General features: G+C 50.1%; 1 protein-coding gene across 4 annotated transcripts in view; it reads left to right on the top strand.

Annotated features, from left to right (window-relative positions):
* LOC140389521 (fibroblast growth factor 12) overlaps nucleotides 1–23898 on the top strand; it is a 712332-nt gene that overhangs the window by 663677 nt on the left and 24757 nt on the right. For all 4 annotated transcript variants that reach the window (XM_072473699.1, XM_072473698.1, XM_072473697.1 and 1 more), the window contains exon 4: nucleotides 15831–16029. In XM_072473699.1, the coding sequence (XP_072329800.1) occupies nucleotides 15831–16029 (199 nt within the window). The remainder of the gene's footprint in view (nucleotides 1–15830; nucleotides 16030–23898) is intronic.

Raw genomic sequence — 23898 nt, 5'->3', positions numbered from 1 at the left:
CGAGGAGACAGAAGAGCTCTTACGTGACTGCTTAGAGACAGTGGACTGGTCCATATTTAAAAACTCAGCGACCAACTTAAATGAGTCTGCCACCACCGTCACAGACTTCATCAGCAAATGTGTGGATGACTGCATGCCAAAGAAAGCAGTACGTATGTTCCCCAACCGGAAACCATGGCTCAATAGCGAGATTGACTCCCTACTGAAGGACAGATCTGAGGCGTTCAAGGCAGACGACCCTGACCTATACAAGAAATCCAGGTACAACCTCCGCAAAGCCATCCGGAATGCCAAGAGAGAATATCAAACCAAGCTAGAGTCACAGACAGACTCTCGGCGGTTGTGGCAAGGACTAAACAACATAACGGGCTACAAAGCGAAGTCGAACAGTATCTCTGGCAGCAGCGCACCCCTCCCCGATGAACTCAATGCATTCTATGCTCGGTTCGAGCAGGTAACCAACAATCCGCTGGCGAGTGCCCCAGCAGCCCATAATTCTCCCATACCCACCATCACAGCTTCCAAAATCAGATTGGCCTTCCTGAAAGTGAACCCTCGGAAGGCGACGGGCCCAGACGGGATCCCTGGTCGTGCACTCAGAGCCTGCGCGGACGAGCTGGCAGAGGTATTCACGGACATCTTTAACCTGTCCCTACTCCACTCCGAGGTCCCCACCTGCTTCAAGAAGAACACCATCATACCGGGACCAAAGAAGAACCAGGCAACGTGCCTCAATGACTACCGACCAGTGGCCCTGACTTCAGTCGTAATGAAGTGCTTCGAGAGGTTGATCATGAAGCGCATCACCTCCATACTCCCAGAACACCTTGATCCACTGCAATTCACATACCGCTGCAACCGGTCCACATCAGACACCATTTCCCTGGCCCTACACTCATCCCTAGAGCATCTCGAAAACAAGGACTCCTACATTAGAATCCTATTTATTGACTACAGCTCCGCCTTCAACACCATAATCCCAGCCAACTCATATCAAAGCTCCAAAACCTAGGACTTGGCTCCTCATTCTGCAACTGGATCCTCGATTTTCTGACCAACAGACCACAATCCGTACGAATGAACAACACCTCCTCCACAATAATCCTCAACACCGGCGCCCCGCAAGGCTGCATACTTAGGCCCCTACTCTACTCCCTGTACACACACGACTGCGTGGCAAAACTTGGTTCCAAATCCATCTACAAGTTTGCTGACGATACGACCATAGTGGGCCGGATCTCGAATAACGATGAGTCCGAATAAAGGAGGGAGATAGAGAACCTAGTGGAGTGGTGTAGCGACAATAATCTCTCCCTCAATGCCAGCAAAACTAAAGGGCTGGTAATTGACTTCAGGAAGCACAGTACTGTACACACCCCTGTCAGCATCAACGGGGTAGAGGTGGAGATGGTTAGCAGTTTCAAATTCCTAGGGGTGCACATCTCCAAAAATCTGTCCTGGTCCACCCACGTCGACGCTACCACCAAGAAAGCACAACAACGCCTATACTTCCTCAGGAAACAAAGGAAATTCGGCATGTCCACATTGACTCTTATCAACTTTTACAGATGCACCATAGAAAGCATCCTATCAGGCTGCATCACAGCCTGGTATGCCAACTGCTTGGCCCAGGACCGCAAGAAACATCAGAGAGTTGTGAACACCGCCCAGTCCATCACACGAACCTGCCTCCCATCCATTGACTCCATCTTCACCTCCCGCTGCCTGGGGAAAGCGGGCAGTATAATCAAAGATCCCTCCCACCCGGCTTACTCACTCTTCCAACTTCTTCCATCGGGCAGGAGATACAGAAGTCTGAGAACACGCACGAACAGACTCAAAAACAGCTTCTTCCCCATTGTCACCAGACTCCTAAATGACCCACCTATGGACTGACCTCATTAATACTACACCCTGTATGCTTCACCCGATGCCAGTGCTTTTGTAGTTACGTTGTATATGTTGTGTTGCCCTATTATGTATTTTCTTTTATTCCCTTTTCTTCTCATGTACTTAATGATCTGTTGAGCTGCTCAAAGAAAAATGCTTTTCACTGTACCTCGGTACACGTGACAATAAACAAATCCAATCCAATCCCTCTCTTGTATTTTGAGTTTTGGGTTCTTGAGTTCTAGATTTCCTGAGTTGAGTTCTAGATTTCTTGAGTTTCTTCGTACATAAATAAGGGCCAGAATTGGCCTGGCTGATTTATTCTGCATTGAATAGGATCTAGAAGCATTGCTGTGGGGAAGCACTCGGCTATCTAACGCAGCGGTGGGCAACCTGGGCAGGTGAGTGGGTCGCATGAGTAACCCTCCTTCACCCCAGTGGGCCGCAAGATTGAAACTGGACTTGTTCACTAACCATGACTCCATTAATAAAACACATTTAATCACACGCCCAATATTTCGAGTTATAGAATATGCTTAATCATTTCTATATTAATAGAACTGTCATCAACTTCAAATGGTAAAAACAAAAGGAATATTTATACTTTGGAAGCAGAGGGAGCTCTCGGCTCTCACAGTCAGTGTTGTGAGCAATCAGCTCGCTCCTCGCTTCACTCGCCCTCGCTTTACGTGTGATTCAGCGGAATGGGGCCACCCTGCGCGTTTGCAACGGTCAACAACATGTCTCGTAGGGGCTACACTCAGACCCCAGATGGGCCGCATGTGGCCCCCGAGTGGCAGGTTGCCCATCACTGATCTAACGGAATGGCACATAGATTCGTCGCGGTGAGAGAGCGTTGGAGACCCTGGTTGATGTTTGAAGATGTCTGGGAGTTCTCCGTTTCAGATCTAACCTCTGTCTGTCTATCCATCTGTCCATTTATCACGTCCACCATCTGTTTACTTCAGCCCAGACACCCCGCTCCACAGCGTCGCACTTGCAAAGCAGATGCAAAGCACATCCTTAAAAATAGGGAAACTCAGCATGTCCGACTGATAACTTCTGGTCTGGAGCCAGAAATCTGGACGCTGCTTCAATTACCCTCTGATTGACCTCTGGAGTGCCCCGATACCTGGGTGTGCCAATTACATCTCTGTGATTTCTAATGTCAGACATCCGCCATCCATCCTATGAAAGAAAGACGTGCATTTCTGTGGCACCTTTCATGAACCTCAGGACATCCCAAAATGCTTTGCAACCAATCGGGTACTTCTGAAATTGTAACGTGGGTAATGGGGCAGCACGGTAGCCTTGTGGATAGCACAATTGCTTCACAGCTCCAGGGTCCCAGGTTCGATTCCGGCTTGGGTCACTGTCTGTGCGGAGTCTGCACATTCTCCCCGTGTGTGCGTGGGTTTCCTCCGGGTGCTCCGGTTTCCTCCCACAGTCCAAAGATGTGCAGGTTAGGTGGATTGGCCGTGATAAATTGCCCTTAGTGTTGGGTGGGGTTACTGGGTTATGGGGATAGGGTGGCGGTGTTGACGTTGGGTAAGGTGCTCTTGCCAAGAGCCGGTGCAGGCTTGATGGGCCGAATGGCCTCCTTCTGCACTGTAAATTCTATGATAATCTATGAAACATGGCAGCCAATTTGTGCACAGCAAGCTCCCACCAACAACAGTGTGGTAATCACCAGATAATCTGTTTTAGTGATGGTGGTTAAGGGATTAATATTGACCAGGGAGAGCTCTCCTGATCTTCTTGAGAGGGAATAGAAACAGTTTGATGTCTCATCCTACTGCACTCCCTCGGGTCTACACTGGGCGTGTCAGCGTAGATCACAGGTCAAGTGTCTGAAATGGGACCTGAACCCTCTGACTCAGAGGCTAATGTGCAAACACTGAGCTTGGCTGACCCTTTATGATCCTCTCACTCTAGATTCATATCGGCCTTCTGCTCCACGACTGGAGGCTGGTTCTTCAGCGATCACCTTCGGGCCAGAAAGACCATTGGCTCACTCTCGTTCCCATGTTTTCTCCCCTTCCTTCTCCACTCTCTTTCATCCTTGCGCCATCTTGAGGTCCCATCTCCCTGTCCATGATGGCTTGAGGCATGTTTGTGTCCGACGTGACGCCTGGTTTCTTTCTCCCTCCGCAGTTGTCACCGGGCAACGATGGAATTGGATCTGAACCTCTGTGATTCGCTGAAAAGGAAGAGCCACGCTCATTGAGTGCAAGCATGCTGGGGTAGCGCTCAAGCCAGAGTAACATGAGTTCAGGTCCCACCCCAGAAACCTGAGCACACAATTCAGGCTGGCACTCCCACTGCGGCGCCACCTTTCAGACGAGACATTGACTGCGCCTGAAAGATCCCCCAGGACAGTATTCGAGAAAGAGCAGGGTATTTCTCCCAAACTCACATTCATCCCCCAACCACCACTATTAATCGCTAAAAAAACAGGTCATCTGCTGATTATCACATTGCTGCTTGTGGGAGTTTGTTGTGCGCAAATGTTTGAGTGTTTAATTTGTTTCTGATCCTGATAGGGAATACGCAGAACATCAGGGGGTGGACTCATTATTCTTCTGAGACACCCTTTTAAAAGTAAAAAAAATCCTTTTCCTACCTCTGCACGTCCTTCAGACATTTTAATGGTCGTCAATTTGCATAAATGGATTGATGCACTTTTGGATGTTACACGAGCACTGGTCAGACTTTCTTTGTTCACTACCTTTCTGAAATATATTGTTTATGAATACAAATTCAAATGCAGTGATTTTCATGGAAGTACACGTGTGAACGTACAGGAATCACAGAATATGTCTTGTTGACGTCTTGTTGAAGTTGTACAAGACATTGGTACGGCCACACTTGGAATACTGTGTGCAGTTCTGGTCACCCTATTATAGAAAGGATATTATTAAACTAGAAAGAGAGCAGAAAAGATTTACTGGGATGTTACCGGGACTTGATGGTTTGAGTTATAAGGAGAGGCTGGATAGACTGGGACTTTTTTCCCTGGAGCGTAGGAGGCTTAGGGGTGATCTTATAGAGGTCTATAAAATAATGAGGGGCCTAGATAAGGTAGATAGTCAACATCTTTTCCCAAAGGTAGGGGAGTCTAAAACTAGAGGGCATAGGTTTAAGGTGAGAGGGGAGAGATTCAGTAGGGCCCAGAGGGGCAATTTCTTCACTCAGAGGGTAGTGAGTGTCTGGAATGTGCTGCCAGAGGTAGTAGTAGAGGCGGGTACAATTGTGTCTTTTAAAAAGCATTTAGATAGTTACATGGTTAAGATGGGTATAGAGGGTTATGGGCCAAGTGCGGGCAACTGGGACTAGCTTAATGGTAAAAACTGGGCGGCATGGACTGGTTGGGCCGAAGGGCCTGTTTCCATGCTGTAAACTTCTATGATTCTATGATAATACCATAATACTGAATGACAATTATAATAATCCTTATTAGTGTCACAAGTAGGCTTACATTAACACTGCAATGAAGTTACTGTGAAAATCTCCTCGTCGCCACACTCCGGCGCCTGTTCGGGTACACAGAGGGAGAATTCAGAATGTCCAATTCACCAAACAAGCACGTCTTTCGGGACTTGTGGGAGGAAACCGGAGCACCCGGAGGAAACCCACGCAGACACGGGGAGAAGGTGCAGACTCCGCACAGAAAGTGACCCAAGACGGGAATCGAACCTGGGACCCTGGCGCTGTGAAGCAACAGTGCTAACCGCTGTGCTACCGTGCCACCCCTCACTCACAGTATCAGCTATTGCTCAGTGGGCAGCACTCCCACCTCAGAGGCAGAAGATTGTTCAGATGCCACTCCTTAAGTCGGGGTGGGGGAGGCAATTTTCAGCTGGGCTCCGGAAAACCCAACTCACGCACCTGGGTGGTTTGCAAAATGTGTACCCAACCCATGTGGGACTTTACAAGGGATTTTTATCTTTTTAGGCAAGAATCGGATTCACGGTGTTTTTTTGTAGGATGCGAAGGAGTGTGGGAGGGATGTGGGTGTAGAGGCAGGACATTGGAAGGGTCCGCCTCAGTTCCCTGACATGGCAGCCCTGCTCCCAACACCATTTAAAGGCCCCTAAGCCTTGCCCCTTCCCCCCCCCCCCACGCAAACAGACCCCACTCTCTCAAATTTCTCCATGATCCCTCACATACCCCATGTCATCCCATGCCACTTCTATGTCCCTCATTTATCTTCTATAGCTATTCCCCCAGTATGCGCTATGTACAGTTCTCAGGAGTCATGCAATAGCATTGAGAATTATTTTAAAATCAGGTAGAAAATGATGAATCCGCTAATAACCTTAGAAAACCCTGAATTGAAACTCACTGTCATCAATTCCTTTTTAAAATTATTTCATTGAACTAAAAGGTACAAGGGGAAAACAAGCTGTAATCCTTTAATGCCAATTAGGCTTATTAACAAACAATAAACCACATCGAAGATATAACCTCCTGTTTTAGGCTCATGAACATTTCAATAGTCTCCAATCAAGAAGGTTACCTGCTGAATGGAAGCTTTTGAAACACAGCCAAGCATTCATGATGGAACAGCTGTCATAACAAAAACTTCCAGCTCCACTGATGGAACAGGTGTATATTTCCATTTCAAAGCAAAGTGCCTTTAAATCAATGGATGCAGGAGCCGGCACAGACCATCTCTTCTATCTTCAGAAGCAGTTTTTAGATTTGCTGGTTCAATTGGATCAGAACTCGTAAAGATGACAGCAGAGGACTTCCTTACATTTTTAAATCTGCAGTGGTACTTTCTCCATTGGAGAAATACTGTAATGCATGTGAACAATTACAAAATGCTAATCAATGTAAGGGTCAACTTATCTTTACAATACAGATCCCTGTGTAATTTTAAGATGTCAAAACATTTTGCACTTACCTTCCAGGATGTTTCCCACTCCTCAGCTGCTTTTCATGGGCTTCCTGAATCCTGCCCAGCAAATGACAATGGTGTTCGGGAGGAAATCTGACTTTCTCCTGCATTCCCAACTCCGCGACATTTTCCTCTGGCCTTCTTGTGTGGGTTGCGAACGCCTCGTGTGCAAAACACACCGCAGTCCCCGCTGCGGTCAGGTTTCCCTTTCGAATTGGGGGATAAAAATGAGACTTCCTCCGAAGAACAAAAAAAAAAAATCAAAGACAGGCCATTGGCACACCGCAACGCACCTCCACATCCAGGTAATATTTCAGCGTGGGCTGCCAACTCAAAATCCCATATTCCCTTTCAAGAGGCCATTAAGAGATCCATGGGACCATTTTGAAGAAGGGTGGGAAAATTCTCCCTGGTGTTGTGGCAAGTGATAATCGGCATACCTCACAAATAAATCGCCTTGCTGTTTGTGGGAGCTTGCTGTGTACAAATTGGCTGTCAAGAAGGTCTCTCCTTCACAGCTGAGCGCTGTTTGTGGGAGAGGAAGTGAGATGGTTAAAATTGCCGAGAGGTAGCCGGGGCGTTTTATTTTCATTTGTGCTTTCAGGGCTTGACTTGTTTTCACAGTGTGATGTCAGTTACCAACGATGTACCTGACACTGAGCGCGGAGAGGTTGAAGTTAGGCAGCCATCCCTGACTGACGTCCCAGCAGCCTGTCAAACCAGCTCTAAATTACCCCAGACAATTCCCCGGTGGAGTAATGAGGAATTTTGGATCCAGCAGAATGAAAATGGGGTCATGCGAGATGGAGTGGGGGGAGGGGGAGGTGTCTGTCGAGCCCCCTTCGGGGTTACCACCATTGTACAGTCAGCACCTCAAGAATATGTAACGACTTACGCAAATAACTCGGCATGCTTTTAGCTAACAAATCCCTCATCCCACAAGTGCCGACCTGGTGGTAGATTTAGTTGGTCTCCTGTCTTTTTCTTTTTCCCCTTTGAATTATTTCAGAAGGTGAAGTCAGTCGGAAATCTTGATCCAGAGCTCAGACGGTCAGAGTTGCCCCTCCTCCAGACTACAAGCAACAAGGCAAGTCCAAGGTGAACACTGACTGAGTCGAGCATTGCCACGTTCCGCTCGAACCGAAACTCATCTCACCCGGAAGAACTTTGGATTTTTCGATCAGGAGAGAAACCAAGCTGGCAAGAAGGACCCCGCGAGCCGCCTCGCCTCTCCGCAGTTAGGATCGACCGACTTGAGCAGGTGCTGAAAATACTGGGCCGGGATTCTCCGAGCCCGCGCCGGGTCGGAGAATCGCCGGGTGGGGGCACGAGTCCCGCCACGCCGCTCCGAGGTGGGCCTCCGGCGACCGGAGAATCGGCGGCAATCGCGCGGTGCGGTCGCCGCAGCGCCAGTCGGCGGCCGTTGAAAGCGGCCCCGGCGGCGATTCTCCCCGCTTGACGGGCCGAGTGCCCGCCGAGTCCCGCTGGTGTGGTTCACATATAGTCCCACCCGGCGGGACATCTGCGTTCTAGCTGCGGGGGCGGTCCTGGTGGGGTGCGGGGGGAGCCGCCTCCGGGAAGGGGGGGGCCCTTCACGGTGGCCCAAGCATTGGGGGCTACCGATCGGCGGGCATGCTCATTCTGGGGGGGGGGGGGGGGGGGGGGGTGGCCTATGTTCCTCTGCGCCAGGCCCCTGTAGGGCTCCGCCATGTTGCCCAGGGGCCGGTGTGGAGACGGCCGTGGCGCGGATACGCGGACCCACGCCGGCCGTGTGGGGCCGGCTTTCGGCGCCGGAGCAGCGCACAGCACACTGGCGCCGTTCTTGTCCCTGAGGAAGAGGAGAATGACTGGGCCTGGAGACCCATTGTCGCCGGCGTTGTTCCCGCCAGGTTTGACTCCGGCGTCAGCACTTGGCCGGGATTTCGGGGAATCCCGGCCCTGGAAAGTAAAAGCGAGGCTTTCAAACCAAGGCCCAACTTGGTGTGTCGAAAGCAGCTGCAGGCAGACACATCCAGACAGCACAGGGACCAAATGATTACCACGTAACCTGGGTATCAGATGTAAGCAATGTCCCCACTTCAGCTGCGTGCACAACCTGGAAGGTACCCCGCACAAGTTGTCCTCTTTAAGATATCGCATAGATATGGTTGGCCAAAAGGATTCAAAGATAACATGCACTGAAATGAACAGGCCACACAACAAACTAGAAAATCGAGGGAACGTTGCAGACAAGGCCAACAATTATTGCCCGTCTCTAACTACCCTTGGGAAGGTATTGGCCTGCCTTCAGAGAGACTTGGTCGGCCGATTCAGAGGCAGTCACTGCTGTGGATCTGGATTCCATTTAGGTCAAGTAAGTGGCTATAATAATCTTTATTATTGTCACAAGTAGACTCACATGAACACTGCAATGAAGTTACTGTGAAAATCCCCTCGTCGCCACACTCCGGCGCCTGCTCGGGTCCACGGAGGGAGAATTCAGAATGTCCAATTCACCTAACAGCACGTCTTCCGGGAGGAAACCGGAGCACCCGGAGGAAACCCACGCAGACACGGGGAGAACGTGCCGTCTCCGCACAGACGGTGAACAAAGCCGGGAATCGAACCCGGGACCCTGGCGCTGTGACGCCACAGTGGTAACCACTGTGCGACCGTGCCAACTTCTTTATCCGAGACTTATTTAATTGAATTTAAATATTCTCGGTCGCTGTGTGAAATGTGACCTCGTGTCCCTGGGTCATTGGCCTCGGCCTTTGGATTACGAGTCTGGAACAAAGCCACTGCACTAGGTTAACCTCCGTGTTAACAATTGGTGTGAAGATGGACGGGACTGAGGTATTGTGGCTTTAGGTGGCTTTCCCCGATAAAAGAAAAAGAACAGTAATAATGCCAGAATGTCTCATCACTGCCCTGACATTTTAACCAATCGATTTAAATCCGTCAAATGTGAATTCAGCATAAATTTCTTCATGCAAAGACTTGTATCGTTATGTAACACAACTCCCCAGGATGGCATAGATTGAAAATCAGTTAGAGGGAAAGAAGTATTTGCATTTAGATTGTGCCATTATAACCACAGGATGTCTCACAATCCTACCTCCGCCGCACTTTCAGGTTGTCCATTCCAGGCCTCAGCCACTCTCGTTGCGTCAAAGCGCTTCGCAGCCAATGAAGGGCTTTGAACTTCAGTCACTGTTGTGAAAAATGCAAAAGAGAATGTGCACACATGGTCCCACAAACGGTACTAAAAGAATAACCAGGCGATATATTTCAGTGATTTTGTTTGAGAGCTAAATACTGGCCAGGATACCATGGCAACGTCGGAGTAGGCCATTTGGTCCCTCGAGCCTGCTCCACCATTCAATAAGATCATGCCTCACCTGGTCGTGGTCTCAATCCCATTTTCTTGCCCTCATTTCCCAACAAACCATGCCTTCCTGGTCTTATCAAAATCTGTTTAAAGCTGCAGTGAATCTGAATATATTAAATGATCCAGCCTCCATTGCTCTCTGTTAAGAGAATTCTTCATACTAACGACCCTCTGAGAGAGAAAAATCTCCTCATCTCAAAAGGAGACTTCTTGGGCGGGATTCTCCTTTCTGGGAACTAAGACCCCAGGCCGGCAGGAGAACCGGCGGCAACCACTCTGGCGTCAACAGCCCCCGAAAATGAGGAATTCTCCAAATCTTCGGGGGCTAGGTTGACGCCGGAGTCGTTGGCGCCGCTCCAGCCGGCGGCGAAGGGCCGGCGCGAGTTCGTGCATGCGCGGAATAGCCGGCGTGATCTCGCGCATGCGCAGACCGGACAGCATATTTCCCCGCCGGCCCCCGGGCAATACGGCAGAGCCCTGCAGGGGCCCGGCGTGGAGGAAACACGGCACCCACGGAAACAGCCTGCCTGCTGGATCGGTAGGCCCCGATCACGGGCCAGGCCACCGTGCGCCCCCCTCCCCGGGGTCGGATCCCCCCGTGCCCCCTCCCCCCCCAGGACCGCCCCCGCACACTTAACTGCCAGGTCCCGCCGTGCGTGAGGTGAGTAATTCACGCCGGCGGACTGGCCAAAACTGGACGGCCACTCGGCCCGTCGGGGTCCGGAGAATCGCCGGGGGAGCCCCTGTCAACGGCCCCCAACCGGCGTGGCGGGAATCCCGCCAGCCCCCGAAAAACGGCGCCGGAGAATAGGGAAGCCGGCGTCGGGGCGGCGGGGCGGGATTCGCGCCTCCCCCCAGGGATTCTCCGACTCGGCGGGGGGTCGGAGAATCCTGGCCCTTATTCTTAAATCATGTCTCTAGTTCCAGCCTCTCCCACAAGTGGAAACACCCTCCCGGTGTTCACCCTCTCAAGTCCCATCAGGATCTTATGTGTTTCAATGAGATCACCTCTCGTTCTAATCTCCAAGGGGTAAAAAGACCAACCCTTCTCCGTACAATTAGCTCTTCACCCCAGGAATGAGTTGAGGGAACCTCCTCTTGATTGATTCTCCCACAATTAGATCCTTTATCAAATAAGGAGATCAAAACTGTACGTAGTCCTCCAAACGTGGTCTCACCGAGGCCCTGTGCAGAAGCAAGAAAACTTCCCCACTTGTATATCCAATTCCCCTTGCAATAGACGTCTACGTTCCATTGACCTTCCTAATCACTTGCTGTACCTGCACACTAACATTTTGTGATTCCTGTACCGGGACGCCCAAATCCATCTGTACCACCGAGTTCTGCAATCTCTCAGCACTTAAATGATATACTGCTTTGGCAGGAAGAATACAGACGTGAGCAAGTTCACATTTACCCATATTATATTGACTGCAGTATGATAGAATACACTCTGCAGTTTGAGAGGGAGAAGCTGCAATCAGTTGTAACTATTACAATTAAATAAGGGTAACTACAAAGACATGAGGGAGGACTGGGCAACACGGCAGCACAAGTGGCTAGCACTGTGGCTTCACAGCGCCCGGGTCCCAGGTTTGATTCCGGACTTGGCTCACTGTCTGTGCGGAGTCTGCACGTTCTCCCCGTGTCTGCGTGGGTTTCCTCCAGGTGCTCCGGTTTCCTCCCACAGTCCAAAGACGTGCAGGTTAGGTGGATTGGCCATGATAAATTGCCCCTAGTGACCAAAAAAGTTAGGAGGGGTTATTGGGTTACGGGGATAGGGTGGAAGTGAGGGCTTAAGTGGGGTCGGTGCAGACTCGATGGGCTGAATGGCCTCCTTTTGCACTGCATGTTCTGTGTTCTATGAGGAACTGGCCAGAGTTGATTGGAAAAGAAGTCTTAGCAGGGAAGGCAGCGGAACAGCAATGGCAGGAATCTTTGGGGGTTATTCGGGAGGAACAACAGAAGCTCATCCCAGGTTTCTGAAGGAGATTGTGGAGGCATTGGGGATGATCTTTGAGGAATCACTGAAGTTAGTGAGGGTCCCAGAGGACTGGAAAGTGGCTAATATAACACAACTGAAGGGAGGGAGGCAGAAGACAGGAAATTGTAGGCCGGTCAGACAGATTAGATTTCAATTCCTCTCCAAAGCGTTCTCAAAATGTCTCTAAATCCCTTAGCTCTACCCAGCATTGACATCATCTCCCCAAGCTAAAAAACAAATTAACTTTCCAGGCTGAAAGTGCATTAACTCCCCAGACTTTCCCCAATCAAACCACACAGTGCATTAGCCCAGACTGAAAAATACATTCCTCTGGTCAATGTCACCTTCTGCCTCCTAAAAGCTCCCAGGCCCTGAAAAACAAAGTCCTTTTTAAAAAATATGACCACTGCCGCCAAACACACTCAAAGCCCAGGTTTTTAACCCTTAAATTGCCACAATATTTAGGATCCAATATTCCTAAAATCCTCCATTTGTCACATAGCATTGAACATAAGGACAGGGAGGTTATGATGGAGCTGTATAAAACTCTGGTTAGGCCCCAGCTGGAGTACTGTGTGCAGTTCTGGTCACCACACGATAGGAGGGAAGTGCTTGCATTGGAGGGGGTGCAGAGCAGATTCACCAGGACATTGCCTGGGCTGGAGCGTTTCAGCCTTCAAGAGAGACTGCATAGGCTCGGGTTGTTTTCCCTGGAGCAGTGAAGGCCCAAGGGGGATCTGATTGAGGTGTATAAAATCATGAAGGACAGAGGTAGATTGGGCAGGAAGGTACTTTTCCCCTTAGTGGAGGAGGCATTGACCAGGGGGTGGTAGAGGCGGGAACCCTCACAATTTTAAGAAGTATTTAGGGGAGTACTTGAAACGTCATGGCTACTGGCCAAATGCTGGAAAATAGGATTGGAGGAGCTAGCTTCTTGATAGCTGGCACGGACGAGATGGGCCGAAGGGCCTGTTTCTGTGCTGTAATACCCCACGAGGACATGCAGCAATCAAATGAGAGCGGGGAGGTTCAAAGAGGTTGCAACAGGTGATATTTAATACATAACATAGGTGTTGACATACCAACATGCGTGTTCAAGGTGTAAAAGTGCCTAACATGACCCGTGCCCAGGTTGAGATGCTATTTTTTTTAACCTTCCTATCTGTACCGCTAGTCTGAGTGTTTCCTGAGGATCCACTGCTGAGGTGGGGGGTGGTCTGCTGTCTGTCACGCCTTGTTGTCTGAGATGACCTTGGCGAACGGCTTCTGGAGGAGCGAGAGCCGCCATGCATCCAACCTGCTGTTGGGTGTGCCACCGCTGCCCTCTACCGTGTGTGCGGCTGGAGCTGTGTCAGTCACAGGAAGGGGGGAGGGCGGGGGGGAGTCAGATGGGCTGGACAGCCCCAGAGTGTCCTGGGTGGAAGGCCCCGGGATATGCACCAGCTGATCCTCCTTCCAATGGGAGGTTGAGGGGCCCTGGGTTCCTCTATGGGACTGAGGGGCAGATGGAGTGAGATCCAGAAGCCCCGCTATCCTCTGCCGTTGGCACTCGCGGATGCCCACAAGTACCTGGATTTTTAACTGCTGAATGGTTAAATGGAGCCGAACACTAATTATTTTACATAAGCAAATTGTTCCCTTACAGATTCAGCCATGGGCTCAGTGGGCAGCACTCTTAACTCTAACTCGGAAGGTCCTAGTTTTATGTCCCACTCTAGACCTGAGCACCAAGTCCAGGCTGATATTCCAGTGCATTACAGAGGGAGGGCTGATCTGTTGGAGGCAGATGACACATTAAATTGAGGCCTCCTCTGCCTCTTTCGATGGCTGGTAAAGATCCCATGGTATGGTTTGGAAGAAAAGCAAGCGAGATCTCTCCCGTGTCAAAGGGTAAACCCACAAAAGCAACTCACGTTCTCAAGTGCTCCGTGGAACACGTTTTGATTTAGATTCCCCTTCTCAACTCTAAACTGGAGAGTCAGTACCATTGTTGGTGACACTGTTCTTTTTGATGTCGCAAAACACTGCTGTTATTCCATACAGTGCCAAACCATAAAATTCCGGGAGGGAGATTGAGACTAGTGGAAGGGTACAGGATACCAAGTTTTACAGTATTAGCAAAGCAGCCTCTTTGGGGGAAAAGGATTTTCACTCCACTTTGTGTGAGGAAGAGCTTCCTGACATCATCCCTGAACAATATGGCCCCAATTTTAAGTTTACGTTGTCTTCTTCTGGACTCTCCCCACGACAGGAGAGCCCTTGAAATGCCTCTCAATATTCTATATTCAAATACAGGCCACGTTTGTGCACCTGTGCTCACAGTTTAACCCATCACCCGATGCAGCATCTCCTCCAAGGCTAATGTATTCTTCCTGAGATGTGATGCCCAGAACTAAATGCATTGACTCCGGACACGGTCTAACCCAAGACACAAGAAGAAGTTTCTCTCCAGTCCGTCAACTTTGATCACCTTAAACACATAAAAATATAATAATTTACAAATAGCATTCAGGCACTCTGACATGAGAAGGTCCTGTGTAATAGCAAGGGCTAATTTTCATTATAACAGGATGTATCAGGCATTGTGAAATTTTACACTTTGAATGAGTTGTAGCAGTCCTTGGAGATAAGCCTTGACGACATTTCTGTCCATTTCCACCTTTCGTGAACATGTCTCGACACAATTTAATTTGTGCGGAACGCCGCGCTTTTTGTCTCTTTGGCCATTCAATGTTGCAATGTGTTGTGCTCTCGTTTTTAACCTCGAACATTTACATACATTGACAGTACATTGTGACAGCTGCTTGGGAAAGACCTGTCAAGCTGTAACACCATCAAGTCAAGATCCAAATGCTCCTATGTCCTAACAGCTGCTGTACGCTGAATGAAATTCGCACTTCCCAATATTATTGATTTTCATGGATCAAGATAAAAGAATTTGCATTTTCCCGGCGTCCTTCAGCGTTTTTCCAAAGTGCATCACGGTTGATGAAATATCTTTTGGAATGTGGTCAGTTGCAGGAAGACCTGGCAGCCAATTTATACACAGCAAAGTAATAACTGGGACATGCGCACGCTGGTCAGGTTTGGGGTCAGGTTCCACGAAATGTTTGGGTTTGACTCCGCCCTAACCCGCTCCCACCCATTGGGCGGGATTTTCCACTCCCGCCGGCGAACCGTGCAAATTGCCATTGCGTTCAGCGGGACCTGGTCACAACGGCGCTCAATGTTGTGTCTCCTCCGCCGTGGAAAAATCCGGCCATCGCGCGGGCAGATTTACATCAAGGTCCAACGTCATGTTTGCTGCTGTGGAAAATTGCATTGTTGAGGTCTGAAATCTTGCATGCTGCAACACCGCAGCCAGCAGCCGAAGAAACTGGGCTCATTGATGTCTCCGGGATTCACTTGTGAGCCAGGCTAACCTTTATTTTATCCCTCTAATCTGTTTTGCAAGTAATCATTGTAGGTCAGTCAACACAGCCGGTGATGGGTGAAGAGAGGTTGGTGCAAGTGGCCTACAGCTAGCAACATTTCGCGTCAGCTTAAAATTTAGACGTCGAGCAACTAACATGTGTGTGAAACAGAGGAAATGCAGGCAGGGTAATTCATGCTTGCGCCCGGGTGCCCATTGTCACTTTGCAGCAAGCCGATCATGTTTTTTTATTGTGTGTTTTTTGCCACAGGAACTTTTCACGGCAGAATGCAAGTTCAAGGAGTCTGTTTTTGAGAACTATTACGTCATCTACTCCTCGACTCTATACCGGCAGCAGGAGTCAGGCAGAGCCTGGTTCCTGGGACTGAACAAAGAAGGCCAGGTCATGAAGGGGAACCGAGTAAAGAAAACAAAGCCATCCTCCCATTTTCTACCCAAACCAATCGAAGGTAGACTTCCTCTTCTTCTACTTGTAAAGCTGAAGTGTGGGAGGGTTTTAGGGGGACGCTGATTGGGTGGATGTGACTGACTAGCCTTGATGCTCACTCAGATTTTTAAATGGACGTCAGAACCATTTACCGTGAACCCCAAGCTTTGTGCGCTGTGCCGGGAGTGAGGAAAACCCCCTATCAGAGCCCCAAAGATTGATCACCTGCTGCATGAGATTTCCTGGCAAGGTGAAGAGCGCAGCTAAGTTTTATGGAGAGAAAGCTCTTCAAAACTTTTCGAGGACTCAAAACTTTGTTGATTTTTTTTAACCCATGTAACCAGATTTGCCTGCTAAAATCTTATTTAGAGTAATTCTGTAAATTCAGACTGACAGCACAGGTTGGAGAAGTTGGGTCACTGAGAGCAGAAAAGGCTGAGGGGCAAGAGAATAGAGGTGTTCAGAAATCTACAGTGCACATGGAGGCCATTCAGACCATCGTGACTACACCGAACCCCCGAAAGAGCGCCCCACCTAGGCCCACTGCCCCGCCCTATCTCCATAACCCCACCTAACCTGCGCATTCCTGGACACTAAGACACAATTGATCATGGCCAATCCACCTAACCTGCAAATCTTCGGACTGTGGGAGGAAACCGGAGCACCCGGAGGAAACCCACGCAGACACGGGGAGAACGTGCAGACTCCTCACAGACAGTGACCCAAGCCGGGAATCAAACCCGGGACCCTGAAGCCGTGAAGCAACAGTGCTAACCACTGTGCTCTGTGCCCCCTCCCCCATGTGGGGTTTGATCAAACACGTCGGGAAAAACTGTTTCTCCACCAGAAAAGGTGGTGGAATCAGATTCCACAGGAAGTTTCGAAAGATAATTGGGCGTGTACACGAGGAAAGCTAATTTGCAGGGTTATGGAGAAAAACCTAGGGCATGAGATTAAGTTGGAAAGTTCTTTCAAAGAGCTAACACAGGCCTTGATGGGCCAAATGACCTCCTTCAGTATTGGCAGATTCTATCACTCCATAACTCTGGTTGGGGGTGTTCTTCGCAGTATCATCAATGACCTTCAGCCCCCAACTGCCATGCACCCCACCCACCCTCTCCGTGTCCGCCACTGGCTTGTCCCGTCGCCCCACTTGAAAGGCGCAAATACTCTTCAGTACCTGATTGGATGGGTTTTTCACAGCCGTCTTCCCCCATCTCCAATGTCTGTCTAATTCAGACATAAAATCGTTCAAAGAAAATTAAAATTAAATCTTTTTAATGCGACTTCCTCCCGGACCATTGCTCACTGGAGTGTCCTGAAGATTAGTCTTCAGTTCCTGTCCTGGAGGGCTGACAACATTGCGCTGGAGTCTTGATTTCCCAACCATTAAATGGAAGAAGTGATAAGTCACAGAGCTTGGTGGTGGGGTGGTGCACGATACATCTCCCCCTGCGTGTGCCTGTCAGGCAATGCGTGTAGCTGGCTCTGCGAACCGGTAAACAGGCGGCGAATGTTTTCGCAGTCAAGGGCTACCATCTAAGAAAAGGACGAGGTTCCGACCAGAAAATATAACACTAGCTAAACGCCATCTGTGTTTGGTGTGGAATGACAAAGTGATTGACTTCATGAGCTCCAGCCAGATCTGCCAATGATTGGCCCAATCGCTTGTTCATCAGAGGTATTCACACCCCATCCTCATGGTCTTGTGCGGCCAGAGATGGGGGGGGGGGGGGGGGGGGGGGCCCATACAAGGGTGAACGGTGAGGATGGGGAAAGCAAGGATCAAGTGGGGGACATGGATGAGGGCGGGGGAGCAACAGCTGCAGAGAACCGTGGATAATGGGCGGTCAAAGCCTCGGAAGTGCGAATGTAACTTTGGAGAGGGGAATGAACAGCTAAAGGTGGATTGCAGTACTGATTTGTACACGAGTAGCACTGTCCAAAATGAAAAGACCATGTTTAGCATGAGCACAGGTGGAAAGGGAAGCATATGTTTTGTATGTTTTATGGTATTGCATTGTTTCAATGGAAATGGGGAGTCTAATTTCAGAAGTGGAATAATCAATTAACTCATAAAACCCAGGACTGATTGTGTGTTTGTGATTGTGCATATGTGTGAGAGAGGATATGTGTGATTGATTCTATCTATGTGTGGGATTGTGCCTATTTATGAGTGTTTATGTTTGTGAATGTGAGTGATTATGTACATATATGTTTGGGTGTTTAACATGTTTTTAATGGAAGTGACGGGCATCTTGCCTGTGGGCTGAAGAGCCAACGAGACCCCCAAGCCGCCACTTTTTCGGTGGGCCCTTCAAAATAAGTACTGGTCAGCACCTACCTGGGCAGCGGCATGCCTTGCCCGGTACCCAGGACCCTTGAGGATGAAGGCCCTGCCCACCGAGACCTGCTGCTCAATCAGAAGGCAACAGCTCTTCGTTGATCAGCAGCGCCACTGAGGAGGCGTTGGCAGCTGCTGGTACTACAGCCACCTGAGACCGGGATCACCATGGAACCCGGCACGGGTGAGTGATGGTGGGAGCAGTGTCACCAACAAGGCCGGGGGGGTGTCTGGTAGCAAGCCGCCTCCTTCTGGATGCTGGGTCCTTCAATCAGTGAATGAGGGACTTCCAACAGTGTTTGCTTTTCCGGCTTCCTGCACAGTGAGTCCCGCTGGGGAGAACATATACATAGAACATAGAACATACAGTGCAGAAGGAGGCCATTCGGCCCATAGAGTCTGCACCAACCCACTTTAAGCCCTCACTTCCACCCTATTCCCTGACCCAATTACCCCTCCTAACTTTTTTTGGACACGAAGGGCAATTTATCATGGCCAATCTGCACATCTTTGGACTGTGGGAGGAAACCGGAGCACCCGGAGGAAACCCACGCAGACACGGGGAGAACGTGCAGACTCCGCACAGACAGTGACCCAAGCCGGGAATCGAACCTGGGACCCTGGCGCTGTGAAGCCACTGTGCTAACCAAGATGCTACCGTGCGTTGTAAAACCAATGGCTGGTAACTGAACCTTAACGCCACAGGGTGGAGAAGGGAAGATTAGGGCTTTCATCAGCCACCCTCCTGCCTAATTAAATGTCCTCCCACCACTGATATCGCTACAGTGGAAGGCAGAAGATTCTGCCCTCTGTCTGACTGTGAGTATGAACATGTGTGTCTGTGTCAGGTTGTGTCTGTTTCAGTATGAGTATGTATGTGCGTGTCTGTGTGAGTATGTTCATGTGTGTTTGTGTGTGTGAATATGTATGTGCTTGTGTGAGTATGTACATGTGTCTCTGTGTGAGTAGAAGCATGTGTCTCTGTGTGAGTATATATATATATGTGTGTGTCTGTGTGAGTATGTGTGTATGTATGTGAGAGTATGTATGTCTGTGTCTATGAGTATGTACGTGTCTGTGAGTAAGTGTATGTGTGTGTCTGTGTGCGTATGTACATGTCTGTCTTTGTGAATATGTACTTGTGTGTCTGTGAGTATGTACATGTGTATGTCTGTGTTATGGGCGAGGCGTTTTCAGAACCCCAAAATGTATCATGGAGTTCAACCAACCTCCCCCTTTAATGGATTTGTTGCTTTTCCTAGCACACGGCTTGTTCCCTCGGTGTGGGATTACAATTATGGACACGTGGGTTTTTAAACACAAAACAATGTTTATTCCATGAACTCAACTTTACATCTTAAATAAACATTGGATCTCTTAACACCCCTTACTTCAAAGATAACTCAGAAAATATTGCAACAGTAAATAATTCCTCAAAATGTTCCTTCAAACTTCCAAGAGACTTAACACCTTTAAACAGAATCACATCAGGTTAAAGGCTTTACAATTATGAGTTTAAATCACCCAAATGATCCAGAGATAGTCTTTTATGGCAGAGATCCAGCTCACTGCAAACACAGACACTCCCCAAGCTCTTTTCAAAACTGAAACTGCAAAACTAAAACTGCAAAATGGCTGACCTGACCTCAGCTCCACCCACTCTCTGACATCACTGTTTTCTGAAAGGTACGTTGCTTAAACATCCATGTCTTAAAAGTACTCTCACATGACAGTCTGTGTGAGTATATATGTGTGTCTGTGTGAGCATATACGTGTGACTGTGTGGGTATGTACATGTGTGTGCCTGTGTGAGTGTCTGTGTAAGTACATGCGTGTGTCTCTATTAGTAAGTGTATGTGTGTGTCTTTATGAGTATGTATGTGTGTGTCTGTGTGGGATTTTGTGAGTGTGTGTGTGTGTCTGTGTGAGTATGTGTGTGTGCGCTTCTGTGTGGGATTGTGTTTGTGTGTCTGTGTGGGATTGTGTGAGTGTATCTGTGGGATTGTGTGAGTGTGTCTGTGTGGGGCTGTGTGTGTGTGTCTGTGTGGGTTTGTGTGTGTGTGTCTGTGTGGGATTGTGTGTGTGTCTGTGAGATTGTGTGAGTATGGGTGTGTGTGTGGGGTTGTGTGTGTGTGTCTGTGGGGTTGTGTGTGTGTGTCTGTGTGAGGATGTGTGTGTGTGTCTGTGTCGGGTTGCGTGTGTGTGGGGGGGAGTTGTGTGTGTGTCTGTAGGGTTGTGCGTGTGTGTCTGTGTGGGATTGTGTGAGTATGGGTGTGTGGGATTGTGTGAGTATGGGTGTGTGTCTGTGTGGGGTTGTGTGTGTCTGTGTGGGATTGTGTGAGTGTGTCTGTGTGGGTTGTGTATGTGTGTCTGTGGGGTTGTGTCTGTGTGGGGTTGTGTGTGTGTGTCTGTGTGAGATTGTGTGTGTGTCTGTGAGATTGTGTGAGTATGGGTGTGTGTCTGTGTGTGTGTGTGGCGTTGTGTGTGTCTGTGGGGTTGTGTGTGTGTGTCTGTGGGGTTGTGTGTGTGTGTCTGTGTGAGGATGTGTGTGTGTGTCTGTGTCGGGTTGCGTGTGTGTGGGGGGGAGTTGTGTGTGTGTCTGTAGGGTTGTGCGTGTGTGTCTGTGTGGGATGGTGAGAGTATGGGTGTGTGGGATTGTGTGAGTATGGGTGTGTGTCTGTGTGGGGTTGTGTGTGTGTGTCTGTGTGGGGTTTTGTGTGTGTGTCTGTGTGGGGTTGTGTGTGTGTGGGGGGGAGGGGTTGTGTGTCCGTGTGGGGTTGTGTGTGTGTCTGTAGGTTGTGTGTGTGTGTCTGTGTGGGGTTGTGTGTGTGTGTCTGTGTGGGGTTGTGTGTGTGTGTGGGGGGGGGGTTGTGTGTGTGTGGGGGGGGTTGTGTGTCCGTGTGGGGTTGTGTGTGTGTCTGTAGGGTTGTGTGTGTGGGGTTGTGTGTGTGTGTCTGTGTGGGGTTGTGTGTGTGTCTGTCGGGTTGTGTGTGTGTGTGTGTGTCTGTGTGTGTGTGTCTGTGTGGGGCTGTGTGTGTGTGTCTGTGTGGGGCTGTGTGTGTGTGTCTGTGTGGGGTTGTGTGTGTCGGTGTGGGTTTGTGTGTGTGTGTCTGTGTGGGGCTGTGTGTGTATTTCTGTGTGGGGCTGTGTGTGTGTGTCTGTGTGGGGCGGTATGTGGGGCTGTGTGTGTATTTCTGTGTGGGGCTGTGTGTGTGGGGCTCTGTGTGTGTCTGTGAGGGGCTGTGTGTGTGTCTGTGTGGGGTTGTGTGTGTATTTCTGTGTGGGGCTGTGTGTGTGTGGGGCTGTGTGTGTGTGTCTGTGTGGGGTTGTGTGTGTGGGGCTGTGTGTGTGTCTGTGTGGGGTTGTGTGTGTGGGGCTGTGTGGGGTTGTGTGTGTGTGTCTGTGTGGGGTTGTGTGTGTGTCTGTGTGGGGTTGTGTGTGTGTGTCTGTGTGGGGTTGTGTGTGTGTGTCTGTCTGGGGCAGTGTGTCTGTGTGGGGCTGTGTGTCTGTGTGGGGTTGTGTGTGTGGGGCTCTGTGGGGCTGTGTGTGTGTCTGTGTGGGGTTGTGTGTGGGGCTGTGTGTCTGTGTGGGGCTGTGTGTGTGTGTGTCTGTGTGGGATTGTGTGAGTGTGTCTGTGTGCGATTGTGTGAGTGTGTGTGTGTGTGTCTGTGTGGGATTGTGTGTGTGGCGGTGTGGGATTGTTTCAGCATATGTGTGGGATTGTGTGAGTGTGTCTGTGGGGTTGTGTCTGTGTGGGGTTGTGTGTGTGTGTCTGTGTGAGGTTGTGTGTCTATGTGAGGTTGTGTGTGTGGGGGATTGTGTGTGTGTGGGACTGCGTGTGTGTGTGTGAGATTGTGTGAGTATGGGTGTGTGTGTGGGGTTGTGTGTGTGTGTCTGTGGGGTTGTGTGTGTGTGTCTGTGTGAGGTTGTGTGTGTGTGTCTGTGTCGGGTTACGTGTGTGTGTGGGGGAGGGGAGTTGTGTGTGTGTCTGTAGGGTTGTGCGTGTGTGTCTGTGTGAGTATGGGTGTGTGTGGGATTGTGTGAGTATGGGTGTGTGTCTGTGTGGGGTTGTGTGTGTGTCTGAGTGGGGTTGTGTGTGGGGGGGGGGTTGTGTGTCCGTGTGGGGTTGTGTGTGTGTCTGTAGGGTTGTGTGTGTGTGTCTGTGTGGGGTTTTGTGTGTGTGGGGGGGTTGTGTGTGTGTGTGCGGGGGGGGTTTGTGTGTCCGTGTGGGGTTGTGTGTGTAACTGTAGGGTTGTGTGTGTGTCTGTGTGGGGTTGTGTGTGTGTGTCTGTGGGGCTGTGTGTGTGTGTCTGTGTGGGGTTGTGTGTGTGTGTCTGTGTGGGATTGTGTGTGTGTGTCTGTGTGGGTTTGTGTGTGTGTGTCTGTGTGGGGCTGTGTGTCTGTGTGGGGTTGTGTGTGTGTCTGTGTGGGGTTGTGTGTTTGTGGGGGCGGGTTGTGTGTCCGTGTGGGGCTGTGTGTGTGTGTCTGTGTGGGGCTGTGTGTGTGTTTCTGTGTGGGGTTGTGTGTGTGTCTGTGTGGGGTTGTGTGTGTGTCTGTGTGGGGTTGTGTGTTTGTGGGGGCGGGTTGTGTGTCCGTGTGGGGCTGTGTGTGTGTGTCTGTGTGGGGCTGTGTGTGTGTGTCTGTGTGGGGTTGTGTGTGTGTCTGTGTGGGGTTGTGTGTTTGTGGGGGCGGGTTGTGTGTCCGTGTGGGGCTGTGTGTGTGTGTCTGTGTGGGGCTGTGTGTGTATTTCTGTGTGGGGCTGTGTGTGTGTCTGTGTGGGGCGGTGTGTGGGGCTGTGTGTGTATTTCTGCGTGGGGCTGTGTGTGGGGAGCTGTGTGTGTGTCTGTGAGGGGTTGTATGTGTATTTCTGTGTGGGGCTGTGTGTGTGTGTGTGTCTGTGTGGGGCTGTGTGTGTGTGTCTGTGTGGGGCTGTGTGTGTGTCTGTGTGGGGTTGTGTGTGTGTGTCTGTGTGGGGCTGTGTGTGTGTCTGTGTGGGGCTGTGTGTGTGTGTCTGTGTGGGGTTGTGTGTGTGGTTGTGTGGGGCTGTGTGTGTGTGTCTGTGGGGTTGTGTGTGGGGCTCTGTGTGGGGTTGTGTGTGTGTGTGTGGGGGGCTGTGTGTGGGGTTGTGTGTGTGTGTCTGTGTGGGGTTGTGTGTGTGTGTCTGTGTGGGGTTGTGTGTGTGTGTCTGTGTGGGGCTGTGTGTGGGGTTGTGTGTGTGTGTCTGTGTGGGGTTGTGTGTGTGTGTCTGTGGGGTTGTGTGTGTGTGTCTGTGTGGGGTTGTGTGTGTGTGTCTGTGTGGGGTTGTGTGTGTGTGTCTGTGTGGGGTTGTGTGTGTGTGTCTGTGTGGGGTTGTGTGTGTGTGTCTGTGTGGGGCTGTGTGTGGGGTTGTGTGTGTGTCTGTGTGGGGTTGTGTGTGTGTGTCTGTGTGGGGTTGTGTGTGTGTGTCTGTGTGGGGTTGTGTGTGTGTGTCTGTGTGGGGTTGTGTGTGTGTGATCTGTGTGGGGTTGTGTGTGGGGTTGTGTGTGTGTGTCTGTGTGGGGTTGTGTG

The sequence above is a fragment of the Scyliorhinus torazame genome, chromosome 14 (assembly GCF_047496885.1).
Source record: "Scyliorhinus torazame isolate Kashiwa2021f chromosome 14, sScyTor2.1, whole genome shotgun sequence".
Lineage (NCBI taxonomy): Eukaryota > Metazoa > Chordata > Chondrichthyes > Carcharhiniformes > Scyliorhinidae > Scyliorhinus > Scyliorhinus torazame.
This window is presented reverse-complemented; position numbering and strand designations above follow the sequence as displayed.